This window comes from Argiope bruennichi, chromosome 10 (genome assembly GCF_947563725.1).
Source record: "Argiope bruennichi chromosome 10, qqArgBrue1.1, whole genome shotgun sequence".
NCBI classification, from domain to species: domain Eukaryota; kingdom Metazoa; phylum Arthropoda; class Arachnida; order Araneae; family Araneidae; genus Argiope; species Argiope bruennichi.
In genome coordinates this window covers 67,697,079-67,711,049 of record NC_079160.1, presented here as the reverse complement: position 1 = coordinate 67,711,049, position 13,971 = coordinate 67,697,079, and the positions used below count along the sequence as shown (strand labels likewise).

The 13,971-nt window shown below is 24.5% G+C and overlaps 1 protein-coding gene across 2 annotated transcripts in view; it reads left to right on the top strand.

Annotated features, from left to right (window-relative positions):
- Positions 1 to 13,971, top strand: part of LOC129988007 (tyrosine-protein phosphatase non-receptor type 13-like) — a 140,959-nt gene that overhangs the window by 12,937 nt on the left and 114,051 nt on the right. For both annotated transcript variants that reach the window (XM_056096075.1, XM_056096076.1), the window contains exons 9-19: positions 552 to 672; positions 950 to 1,079; positions 2,287 to 2,361; positions 3,998 to 4,160; positions 6,233 to 6,365; positions 7,315 to 7,606; positions 9,272 to 9,322; positions 9,435 to 9,655; positions 10,345 to 10,436; positions 11,622 to 11,745; positions 11,930 to 12,141. In XM_056096075.1, coding sequence (XP_055952050.1) covers positions 552 to 672; positions 950 to 1,079; positions 2,287 to 2,361; positions 3,998 to 4,160; positions 6,233 to 6,365; positions 7,315 to 7,606; positions 9,272 to 9,322; positions 9,435 to 9,655; positions 10,345 to 10,436; positions 11,622 to 11,745; positions 11,930 to 12,141 — 1,614 coding nt within the window. The remainder of the gene's footprint in view (positions 1 to 551; positions 673 to 949; positions 1,080 to 2,286; positions 2,362 to 3,997; positions 4,161 to 6,232; positions 6,366 to 7,314; positions 7,607 to 9,271; positions 9,323 to 9,434; positions 9,656 to 10,344; positions 10,437 to 11,621; positions 11,746 to 11,929; positions 12,142 to 13,971) is intronic.

Genomic DNA, 13,971 nt, shown 5'->3' with positions numbered 1-13,971 from the left:
AAAGAAAGAGTATTAAATTATTTTTCGAATATATGTGTCAATTTTATGGAAGGTAACATTTTTATATTTATATGCTCTAATAATTTTACAATTAAAAATTTATTTTTATATATTTGTATCTTATTTGATATTCATTCCCTTATCAAATAATTATTTCCATGTAGTGATTCATTCTGCATTATTTTCTAATAATGGAACACACATTTAGAGAAGTAAAATAATTTTCACTCTGAAATATGGTTACTCTTTCAAAATAAATGCAGGAATTTTTTTAAATATAAAATGTAGTGAAATTTGTAGTTTTAATACTTGATCTGTTTTTAATGTAGTATATAATGTAATGTATTTTATGTAGGGCTTTTTTAAAGCTCATCATTATTAGATTTTTAATTTTTTAATGGCTTTCATTTCATTATTGTCCCTTTTTAATTTGAAAGGTTAATGACTGCAGATTCTTTACATACTTATTTTGAACAGATTTGCCTGCTGTTTTTGAATTGTTATTTTTTGAAGAAAAAATTCATAGAAATTTATTTTGTGATTTTTCACAGGACTTAAACCAAAAACAATTGCTGAATTAGTATTATTGCTTCAGAGACCTAAACATACTACCATTTGTTCTAAGTCATATGAAGAAGAACCAAAGAATGAGAATGTTCTGAGAAATGATATGTAAGTTTTATTTATGTATGCTATGATTGCAGTTTAATTGTTTTAGTAAAGAACAAGACAATTTTGCTCTTTAAATTTTAAACACCAGAGACAAATTGTTATAAAACTTATTAATTTTTTCAAAAGTTGAATGGTAATGTATTTTTATTATAAATGATGTTATAAACATTTGGGTGTAAAAGGGATTTTCCTCCTCATAATAGGAATTTTTCCTGTATTTTCATATTTGGTACAAATAAATTAGTTCATTATCTTAATATTATAAACTCCATTGCAGAGCTAAATCTAGGTCTCGCCTCAGCTCCTCATCCTTTTCATCTCTTAGCAGTGAATGTAGTGAAAAAGCCTTTTACAATATTGATAAAATTGCTTTGAATGAGCCATTTTCCGAAAATTCTGCGTTTCATGTAAGTTACGTTTTTTTAGATTGGGAAATATTTCTGACTTTATGCATGTATTTATATGATACATAATTTTTATTCTCTGCTCATTTAGTGCAAATATTAAGCAGGAAAAATTTACTAATGCAAAATTTTATGATTGTTATGAATCTGATGTGCTATTACTAAAACATGCTCATTGATAACATTATTTGAAAGTCTTATTGTTTGAATTTTGATTTTGAACTTATGTTTCAATATATAATTTAAAAACTTAGAAATTTTATTTTTATTTCTGCTTGTATTTTATTGAACTGAAAAACATTAAAGATTTTTTTCTATAGTTACCTAGTGAATAATACTCTAGATTTGAGTTTTTACAAAATCTAAGAAAATGCTTTGAACAAATAAGTTCATAAAATCAGAATATTGTAAAATTCAACTATAACAAATTTATTTGATTCACTTTTTACTTTCTCTATTATTTGCATAATTATTAAAGTTAATTGCTTCAAGCAGTAAATGTATTAGTAATATATAATTGTTCTGATGTAGCACTCAGATCGATATTTGTTTCTTTTTTTATATTAGTGGCAAGTGGTATATCACGGTAATGTTTGCTTCCAAAATTAGACACAAATTTTTAATTTCATTGAATAGAAATCCACAAATATTATTTTTACATACTTTATGTTGCTGTATTTATATTATCTTATCAAATCAAATTTACTGGATATATCTCATTCATCTTTAAAATCACATCTGTCATTGAAAAATGAATGTGATTTTTTTCGCCTGAATTGCTATATGCCATAAAATGCATTGCTATGTTTAAAAAAGATCTTTTACTGCCTATTTTTTTTACTTTTTCTTTATTTTTATAATGTTTTTTGGTAGATGGTAAGTAAATTAATAGACAAAATGTGATGAAATGAGTTTGGAAAAAGAGTAAGGGGATTTATTTCACAAATCAGAATACCTGTATCATAAAATCTGTATTATTGCTTTCTAGACCATAATTAAACTGTTTCAAGACCAAATTATTTTTGGTTGTCATACATTACGTAGAATGAATTGTATCTTTGAGCTCCTAATTTATAAATCATATAAATTTGAAGAGCTGGAGATTTCTAAAGATGAAAGTCTAGAAAAGTGTTTTAGTAATTTAAAATCACTTGTTGGCTATATGTTTCGATTTGTGACTGTTTCAACTAATATTTGATTTTTTGTTTAGTGTTTTGCAGGGCCTGAATTCATCATTAACCAGTTAAAACCTCATACTAGAATTTCTCCATTTTGTACAGATAAGGTAAGTAATAATAAGATAGTATTTTTTTTCTACATTGATATAAATTATTTGCTAATACCAGATTTCAATAATTATTACCAGATTTCAAAAAGAATAAATACATGATACAAATTCAAAAAATACATGCATGCACACACACATAATTTTGATTTGCAAATACAATATGTATAAGCAATAATTATACTAAAAAATTACCGACATGAACTAAGCAATTAAATACTTGTAAAATCAGTTGCTGTTGCAGGCACAGAATTTCTTCTTAATTAATTCACATTTAAAATTTCTTTTTAAAATATTTTATTTTGTCTTCTGAAATGGTATTATATATGTGTTACCATGATATTTTTCAAAATCAAAAGACTTAAAAAGATTTAAAACTTAAAGACTTAAAAAGATTAAAAAGTGCATTCTGTTTCAAAAATAAAAGAAATAGCTTTATTATCCAGATAGTTCCCATTGTTGAAGCCTTGCTATAATAAATCTCCTCTTATATGATTTTTTTTTTATTTTGAAACAAAATATATGTTTTATTATCATTAAATCACTTACATTTTTATCAAAAAATCAAGTGTATGTGCATTTTTTTTTTTTTTTTTTTACCTGGCAATATGTGGTCTTATTAGCAAGTAAGTAACCATATTACTCTATATTTTAATGATTGGATATTTTTAATTAAAATACTTTTCTTAATGTTCTTTTTTGGCACTCCTCAGAACATTAGACAGTTATTAAAGATAATGAACAAATTTTGGATAATCAACATAATTTCTTTTTTATTGTACACTCTATATTATTTCACATATATTAAATTAGTGCCTGCTAATAAGTAATACTGAGCATTTCATATAGTAATAATAACTTATTGTGACTGTTAATGATGAATGTATTCTTTAGTATTGTATGATTTGAGCTTTGGAAGATTATATTATGTAAAAATTTTGTCAAAACTTGTATTTTCAATTTCTGTCCTCAGTTTACTTTTCAATGAAAGTGAACTTTTCCTAATGCAGCAGATTTTTAATGTTTTTAAAGTGATTCAGTTCAAGTTGGTTTATATTGATATTTACAAAATATTCTGGAAGTTCTGTCAAAATATCTTGAATTATTCATATGTCCTACACACTTTAAAACATTTTCTGTGTCATAACTTTTTTTAAATCTTATATTTTGATTTAATTTTTCATCTCAGTTAATATTGAATTTTCACACTAGTTTTAAGATCATCTATCAGTAAAGAACTTATTTTAATTTTTGTTGTTTTTTGCAAATAAAATATGTTGAAAAATTCATTATAATGTATTGAATATTGATTCATGGACTATCAAATTCTTGTATAAAAGTGACTACTAAAAAAGATTAAATTTAATTACCAAGTATTGTTTTTAATTTCGTTATTGTTTTTTCTTATGTTTAATGATATTGATTTTTCTTGTATATATAAAAGAAATGAAAAAAAATCACATAGTAATCTGACAATGAACAGTATACATATAATGTAAGAATCAATTATACAATTTGAATATTATATCAGATTTAGTAGCTGAAGAACGCAATTTTCATTTCCCCCCCATCATCTAAGTTGTATGCAAAGAGAATATTTCTCAATTTCGCATGCTAAAATGCTTTTCTTTCTCAGGAATTTCACAATTCTGCTTTTACTGTAATTATTGATCTACTGAATGGCGATTCACTGGATATTGAGTGTATACCATCAGTTACTGGAAAACAATTATATCAAGCTGTTGCTGAGTATCTCAAACTTAGAGAACGATATTTATTTGGTTTGGCATATATTTATGGTAAGAAGTAATTCCAATATTTTGCATTGCATATAGACATCTTCTTTTTCAGAGACTTCATCAAATACAAAAATTTTTTAATATTCCCTTTTTTTTTTAACTGTTGTTGATTATGACAGTTTTTGCTTTCTACTTGGTTTCCTTACTTAATTAAAAGTTTTTATTCAAACTGATAACCATTTAAAAAATTGACCAATTGAATTTTTCTTCAGATAATGGAATTTTATTTGATTAGGATGAGTACAATGTTCTATTGCATGCAATTAGGAACCAATTCCAATGCATATATCTTGAGACATAATTATTTTTGTAATACTTTACAGAAAATATTCAATTGCTGTATTTTTCCAAAATTACTTACCTTTTTAAGTAGTCTTTTGTGCAATTTTACCTTTGTTTTTCACCTTTGTTTAAGAAACTACTTGCTCCTAAGTACAGTTTAAAATTGTGAATTAAGAAATTGTTCATTAGTTTCTAATTATATAATTCTAATGAATCTATGAATTATATATTAGAACTATAGTTCTAATGAATGAATAAATATCTAATAGATCACAAGATTAAACTTTTTTGTTAATATGAAGTTTCATATGTTAGTCACCAACAGATAGTTATTTTTGAAGTTTATAAGAATTTTTATGTTATTAATGTGTTAGAATTTTGTAATATTACAAATTTATCTCCCTATTTTAAAATACCAATAATGAAAATATAAAATAGGGATATTAAATCCTGTTAAAATAATTTGAAAGAAATTTTATGGAATTTTTTTTATATGAAGTTAAATTGAGAAAGAAAAAAATGAAGTTTTCTTAGATATATTCAATTTTTGGATAAATCATATGTGATTAATGGCATCAAAATACGTTTTTGGTCCATCTAATATTAACAATATGATACTGATTGTAGGTATTGGAAGCAAATTCTCATAATTTGCCTGCATTGAAAAAGTTTATATATATTGCTTTTATCTTTATATCTAGTACATAAACAAATTTGTTAAAACTGTTTTGTTTGTTAAAAGATTCACTTCAAATAAATTACTGAGAAACTGAAGAAATTAGCAGGGGTGTTTGTGCTCCGGGGAAACCCCGGAATTCCGGGGATTTTGAACTTCGATACCCGGAAATTCCGGGGATCATCGTTCAAAAGGAAGTAGGAATAATAATGAATTATTTATTTTGATCTGGGTAATTTTGTTTGCTTTGAAAGCAGAAAGCGCAAGGTCAGTGTGTGTGGTGAAAATTTTTCCTTTCTTTCTCCAAAGGCAGTGATAATGCGTGAAAAGGGGGGAAAAAACTTCTTTTTTGTTCTTTCCTTATTGCGAGTTATGACTCATTCCCCCGGTTCTCGGACATTCTCTTCTGGATTCTTTTCGGCAAGTAGGCGCGGCAGAAAAAAAAGGGAGAGACTTCGTTCGACCAGATGTGCGATCACGTGACCTGGGTTCAAAGGTCTTAATTTTGCAAAATTAATGGTTATTAATTTTGCAAAAAAAGTAATTCATTGAACTTTTATAATTAGGTCATTCAATACTTAATAATCGTAATTTTTCATTTCTCTCCCCCCCTCCCTTCTCGAAACTGCAAAATGTCGGTAGTAAGTCCGTAAAAGTTTCCGGGGATTTTTTGGGGTCCCACAAACACCCCTGAATTAGTATTTATCATTTAAAGAAGAGCAATTGCAAATTCAGTTTGATTAATAAATATTGGTCAACATGGAAGTGAAATTTCAGTCATTGCATTCATGTCACCTGTATATGATATATTTTATTAAATATGATAGATGTATTCTTCCTAATTATTTCATTTTATCTTCCTAGTTATTTGTAATAAAAATTATATTTCAAGTGCTAACTTTGTAGATCAGTGACTCATAATTATAAAGAAATTTATCTTCTCTTATATGTTAAGAATTGTGCCTTAGTATTTATTTATTTTTTCATGCAAATTTTATGTATCTTCTGATACAATTTATATAGTGTTGAATTTTATTTTTTTCATGACAATATCGCTAGAAATGATATAGTAAATTAAATTTTCTAAATGTATCATTTAAAACATTTTTTTCAGGAGAAGAACACATATTTATTGATAAAAAGCAAAGGATATTTGACTTGTTACATTCCTGTTCAGCCCTTTCAAGAAATCGAATTCTGATACATTTGAGAGTCAAATTCTACTTGAATGATATTCATTTAATGAGGTATGATTCTTCTTCTTATTTTTTTTTAAACCTGTCTGTAAGTATGCTATTTTAAAATTATAACTGAAAAATGTTTTCATTACCATTGATGTATTAATCATTAAATAAATAATCTTTTTAATAAATATAAAATTATAATAATATAATTTTTATTTTTGACAATAAATATAATGTAAAAGTAAATTTTAGGGCTTCATGTTCTTTCAAACATATATTGTTTCAAAGACTATGAAGTGTTTATTTATTTCTCAATATTAAATATTTTGATGGAAATGCTAAATCTAATGATAAATTGATACAATTATTATTATTATTCTAATGTTATTATAACTAATGTTCAAATGATTTTTTAGCAATTGTGGAAAATTGAGTTAATTAAATCAAATCAAAAATAATTTATATACTTGTAAAAGGAAAAAATATCTGTAAACAGTTGGAGATAAATAATTATTTAACAGAATTTTAAATGATTTAGAAACCTGTGTGAAACTTTTGCATATTGAATTTTCTCCTCTGTTCCAAAAATATGATTTATTCTTTTATTGAATAGTTAAAATTAAACACTCACTGAATTGAATACATAAAATAATAAAAGCAGTTTAATGCTGTAAGCAGAGTAATTTTACAGTTTTTCTTTTGTGTATAATAGCAGTCAGAATGTTCATAATCTTGATTTTTTTTGTCATTTTTATAATTGGTGAAATAAAAATTGCTTTTTGTAGTGACTCCTGAAATGGTAGCATTAAATTATTGATAAGTAAATGCAATAAATTTTTTAAAAGAAAAAAGGAATTTCGAGGAACTGTGCATCCATATTATCAGTTTATATGCATATACGCTCACATAAATTTTAAACAAAGAATGTATGTTAATGCAAATCTAGTATAGTATATCAGAAGTTTGCAAAAAAGAATATAATATATTGTGTTTTGCATTTTTCTTTAAACAGGACTCCTAGTTTAAGACATCTTTATTATCTACAGTTGAGGAACGATTTCTTAGAAGGGAATTACTGCTGTGATAATAATATTGCTTTGTCTATTGGTGGATTAGCATTGCAAGCTGAATTTGGAGATTATGATTCTTCTGTTTATGGAAAAGAATATTTTATGTTAGAACATTATTTACCATATTTCACTATTGAAAGATTAAATAGAAGTGTAGCAAAGACAAAACTACATGAACATCATCTTAAATTGGAAGGAATATCCAAAGAATTAGCCGAACTAAAATATATACAGGTAAACTATTGAATTTTTAATATTTTGAATACAAATTTGCTTTCATTGAAAATGAAACATAATTTAATGGTATGGAATTTTAAAGCTAGCTTTACATTTATTATTCTCTGTATTTGAAACGGTGGTTAAATTGATAAGAAAGCTTTAATCTGTATGATTTTTAAATTGAATAATATGCAAATCACAATATGATGTCAATTGTTTTATGAAGAAACTTTTTAGTTCCAATTCATTTGAAAAAGACAGCTGGACAGTGTACATAATTCTGTTTTGGAAATTAAAATTGTTGGACCATATTCTAGTAAAAATGAGCTTAAATGTTAAAAATATATATCTAGAAATCCCAATTTTGACTTCAACCTTATCAAAACATACTTAGTTTATCCCATATAATTGCATTCACTAATGTCAGAACTAGAATTGTAACATGAACAACATAATAAGAGTGAATCATAAATATATATTTAATTATTTACATGTGTGTTTTGTGTTGCCTCTTATGTCCAGAAAACTTTTTTTTTTTTACTTAGTTTATTCATATACATGTTGTGATACCTCAAAATGAAAACTTTTAATGCATTTACATATGTGCCAATTATGGCTGTTATAATTAAAAATGAATTTTTAAATATACTTTACAAATCGACAGAGGTGGGGGTAGGAACTGACCAAAAAATTAGTATGATTGAATAAATATTTTTGTTTTCTAAATATTTTATCATTTCAGGAAGTCATTCATGTCAAATAAAAAATATTGTATAGATTTTTAACTATTACATTTATTTACTTATGTATTTCCACTAATATTCATGAAATTTTTTACATGACTTTGATTCTTATATTTATTTATTTGCCTGTTGTAACTCCACTTTGTGAAAGTTATGTGCTCATTATGGTAGTTCTATTTAAAATAAATTTCTAATTTTTTTTTTTTTTTTTTTTTTTTTTTTGATATCTGAGGAGAAAAAAATTATTCTGTTAGAAAATTTACATTGTTATCTGAATATTTTATGTTTGAAATATTTATTTTCTGAGTTTCAGTAAGAGTATTAGTGAAAATTTTTAGTATTTTGTATTGCCATTAAACATGGCATTAAATAGTGAAAAATATGTGAAATAGTATCTTGTTTTTAAAAATAATTTTGTGTACTGAAATGTTATTTCTTTGTCAACATTAAAATTTGTCAATCTAAAATTCTAAATTTAAAAATTTTTAAAACATCTAATCTTGTTGAAATGAAGAAGATTCTGAAACATTTCAATGATCTTGGTATTTATTAAACCTATGTATATTCAAATCAATACCGGTCAATGGAAGACTTAATAGAGCAAAATGTTTTTATTAAACAATAAATCTACAATTTTTATAGAAAAAATAATTTTTAAAATTATATTATCTTTGCAAGGTTTTAAAATTTAAAATTTTTCATTGTACTGAAATTTTTGGTTGTGAATGAACTATATAATTTTTAATAACAATTCAAATGGCACAATTTTGTTAGTTTCTACTTATACATGAACTTGTTGCATGTTTTTATATTTTTTTTCTCTATCAATGTCTATTCCTTTATAAATTTAAATAATTTATTTAAAAAATTATATTTTATTTTATAATTATATTTTATAAGATTTTGTGTTTAAATTTTGTTCATGTCTTATTTTTAGGCTCTAATGAAATTATCTGAATTTGGATGCCATTTTTATAAAGTTTTTCAGGTAAAAATTTTAATATAAGTTTTAGTAAACATGATTGAGTTATTCACTTTATCCTATTTCAAATTATAATATGTTTCATATTTTGTATTCGAATTAATTAATTCTCTTAAAGGATAAACGGAATTATACATCTGCTGTTTGGTTGGGAATAAAATCCACAGGAATTCAGGTTTATGAAAAAGTTGCTGGGAAAAGAAGTGCGTGTCAGTTTTATCCGTGGCAAAATATCAAACGGCTCTCATTTTGTAAAAAATATTTTTGCATATCACCAAGGACGGAAAGCTACTCAGGGAAACACGTTATTTATCGATTCTTCACAGCAATAAATGGCAGGTGAGTGGTTTGTGATGTGATACAAAATTTTATATATTTAGTTATTTTAATAAAATGATATAAAGTGATTTTAAAATTGAGAGACAAATTTTAAGATTGAGTCGGGCATACATAAGCAGGTTATTCTTATAATAGAACATGAAGTTAAATGCAAAGAATGACCTTGAAAGCTCCTTGTATGTCAATTAAGTATAAAAACAAATGCTTCATATAAAGTATGTAGTACAAGTTTAATGGAATGTAAATTTACAATAACCTAACAGTATAGTTGCATAAATAGCATCCTTACAAGTCAAAAGCATTGTGGCATGACAATTGTAAGTATGGCACAATATAAATAACAAACCTTTGTAGTACTTAAAATAAGTGTTAAAGGATTTGTTGCCCGAAACTGTACACACACTTCATATCGTTCATTTATGCTACTACGTTGTGTTATTGTAAATATGTATACTATTAAGCCTATGGTATACACTTTACCTACTGTATACCATCTTTTTACTTAATTCAGTGGAAAAAGAAATTCTGTTAGCCACAGCCCTTTTTGGGTTGACAGTTCCATTTTTCTATCATGAAAATGGTTTGCTTCAGTATGTCTGACTTTAAAGTGTGGCTCATAATTTTTAATCTCCTTGTATATGCAAGTGATCATAAGGAATTATTTATTTATTGTACATTTTATATTTCAGGAGTCATTACCTTTTCATGATATCTATGGCTTACCATAAATTTTTTCTAAAACTTAGAACTGTTTCAAAAGCTTCTGAAATTTTTATAGAGGGTATGTATTTTTATATTGTGAGATTTTACACTGTCTATTCTTTTCTTGATATCTTTATATATATATATATATATATATATATATATATATATATATATATATATATATATATATATATCTGTAATAAATATGTTATTAAACATTAATCGTTGGTAAGGCTAAAAATAATTTAGTCAATCGTTTTTAAATATGATTTTCCAAAATATAAAAAAAATATTATGCTGCAAGATTTTCATGTTGTAAGTATGTTTTATGAAATACTATAAGTGTACATATTATATATATGTGTTACTGTTTATACAAAATTAGTTTGAGAAGAAAAAATGTATTTATATTAGCTTCTCATTTATCTAGCAAATGATTAAATTATGTTTGTATACTAATCACATATAAATGTTTTATGTTAGTATAAGTTTCAAAATGATTGAGTATGCTGTATTAATCATAAAAAAGATTATTTTGTATCTGTATTTTGATGCTTTACTATCACACCTTCCTCAATTAAATAGTTGTTATTTATTAATGAAAGAGTTTATCTAAGATTTAAGCACCTATTTATAAATTTTGCTCAAATAAGTCAAGATCAATTTTCGTGCTGTTGAAATTATTCTGCTAATATTTAACATGAAGTATTAACATTATTTAAAATTTGATTTTCTTCATTTAACTTTTGTTTAGTTGGATTTTAGTTAGTTCAGAAACCTTTTTCCAATTTATGTTTTATGTTTAATTTTACAATGTAAATAATATTCAATCAACATTCTGTAAAATTTATACAAAATTTCTATTATGTTTATAAAAATAGATTGTATAATAGGAAATAGATTAATCTGAGCAACGAGTTATTTTTCATCAATGACTATATAGTCTTAGAAGTATTATTTTAAAGTATATAAACTACACTTTTGGATATGTAATTAAAATTTTAGATGTACAAGAATATATGATACATGAAATAGTATGAACATATACAAATAGATAATGCTATGCTTTTGAGCTGATCATAAAAATGGAAACATTTTAATTGCTTGGAGGATTGAATTTATGAAGTTTTCTCATTTAATAAAGATATTTATATGAAGTTACAAACATAAAATATGCTTTCTTTGCAAAATGTTCTTTCTATACAGTGGAAAAAAACAACAACAAAAGGTTAAACTTAGTTCTAAATTTTATATGTTTCAGATTTAGATGAAGAATATTTGTATTTCTGTGATAAAGCAGGAATGGAGAAAGAGATTGGTTGTGATTTGTACGATACCAAAGGCAAATTTCAATGGAAAACCAAAACTTTAAGGCACAGAAGCAGGTATTATTTATTTCTGGAATCAAACTAATTTTAAAAAATTAATTCTTTATTTTCCACTGTTGCAAAAGTTAATCAAGTCTTGTGGAAAATTAAATAAGTTTTCTTTATTCTTTTTAAAAATATAATAACTTTAATTTCTTGTTTTCTTTTCTTTCTTCCTTTCTTTCTTTTTTTTTGTTTACAGTTCACAAAATGATTTAGAGTTTCTGAATGATCCTTATGTTTTGGAAACATCTCAACCAAAGAAAATTTATGAATTAAAACATGGAGCTAAAGCACTAAATAAAATTCAAAAGAAAACTGCAATATCAAATTTCATTACAAGGTCTTCATCTGCACCTAATCCACTAAAGAAGGGGAGATGTGATTATACTAATAAACTTCCTTTATCTGGAGGTAAGTTGTGTCCTAAATTCATATTGTAGTAAAATATCCAAATTTTGATTATTAAAACTTTTAGTTTTCTTTCAGAATATGTATTAAGTTTTTTTGCCAAGACATGTGAAAAGAATTAGAAATTTGATTTGCACAACCTACTCATTTGACTTTGTATCAGGTTGTAGAGTCTTATCTTGTTGGTTTAACAGATTAAATATGTTTTGAAAAATCGTTCTAACATTCCCCACATGATTTAAAACAGTATATTTAGATTTTTTTCCATTCTCAATTTCCTTTTACCTACAAAAATATCTAATTTAAGAACAAAAAGTTAATTCATAACTTGATAGAAGTAAAATGAAGAAAATGAAGTGCTAATGATGAACAAAAATAAATTAAATGCAGTATTTTTCAGTGTTTAATTAAATATATTAATTTAAAATTGTAGATGAAATCAATGCCAATGTTTACCAACCCAAAATTAATAAAGCTATCCTTTATTAATTTTGAAAAAAAAAAGATATAAAACAATTTGAAGCCTGTTGCTCAATTATTTTATTACTGTTATTTTAAAGTTTTGTTTAACTCTTTTTAATTGCTTTATGACAAAATATTAAGAATACAATAATATTTAAAGACTTATTTTGCATATATGTTATGGCAACCATAGTTGGATTTTTCTTAAAATATTTTATCAAAAAATTTTTGTATTAAATTTTTTAAAGTAAAAAGTTAGTTAAATAGTAGTTCCTTATAAAGTAGAACATGAAAATTTATATATATATATTTTTTTGATGTTTAAAATACAAAAATTAACTGTCCTTCAATTAATTTTCATTATAATTATTGCTCAGGTTTAAATATCTAAATTATTTTACAACTTTGTAATTAAAAGTTACTTTGTTTATATTTGATTTGGAGAAATTCCTTTACTGACATTAGGTTATCGATGTTTTTTTGAAAATTGCATCACTTTTTTTAGAATAATATTTTTATTGATTTGATTCTCCATGAAATTTTATTATTCGATTTCAGATCTTTTTAAAAAGAGTTTAAAATTGTAAGATGTGTTAGAAATAGAGAAAAAAAAACTATAGTATTGTATTCCTGTAATATCTTGGGATTTTAGAATCAACTTGGGAGGGGGGACCTTTTTTGACTAACACAGATCGATCGAATTCATATTAATGTCTATGCACATTAAAAACTAAATATATAATAATGAAATCAAACAAAATTTACGGTTTTGAATATCTTTGTAAATATTCCTTTTAGAAACAATATTAAAAGAAATTCTTAGTGGTTTCTTACATTATTATTAAGTGCAACATCAATTCTAAGTGGCATTTGTGTTTTAATATCATTTATTATCCTTGCTGTATTTCATATTTTATGTTAGAATATATTTTCTACAACTGCATTTTATGAGATAATTGTCTCTTTACAATACTTTTTTTTTTTCAATAATTATCAAATTTCAAAACTTTTTTTGACAAATTTCTGTAAACATGTTTGCAGAAACAATATGTTTTGCTTTTGAAAAAATTCAGGAATACAAATTTCAGGAATATGGAATTTCATAACTGCATTCTTCTGATGATGAATATTACTTGGCATGTGATTATACATTCTAGGAAAATGTAAACATCTGAGTAGTACCACATTATAATTTACAAAAAAAAAAAAAAAAAAAAAAAAGTTGGAAATTTTTGTGTTTATTAGAAGCAAAGCAGAAATAACAATGTTATCAAATAAAATTCTAATTTATATTTCAAAAAATATAGAGTTGTTTTATTCATTTTAAAAGCATTCAGACAAATCACTGAAATTCATTATAATTGTATGCTA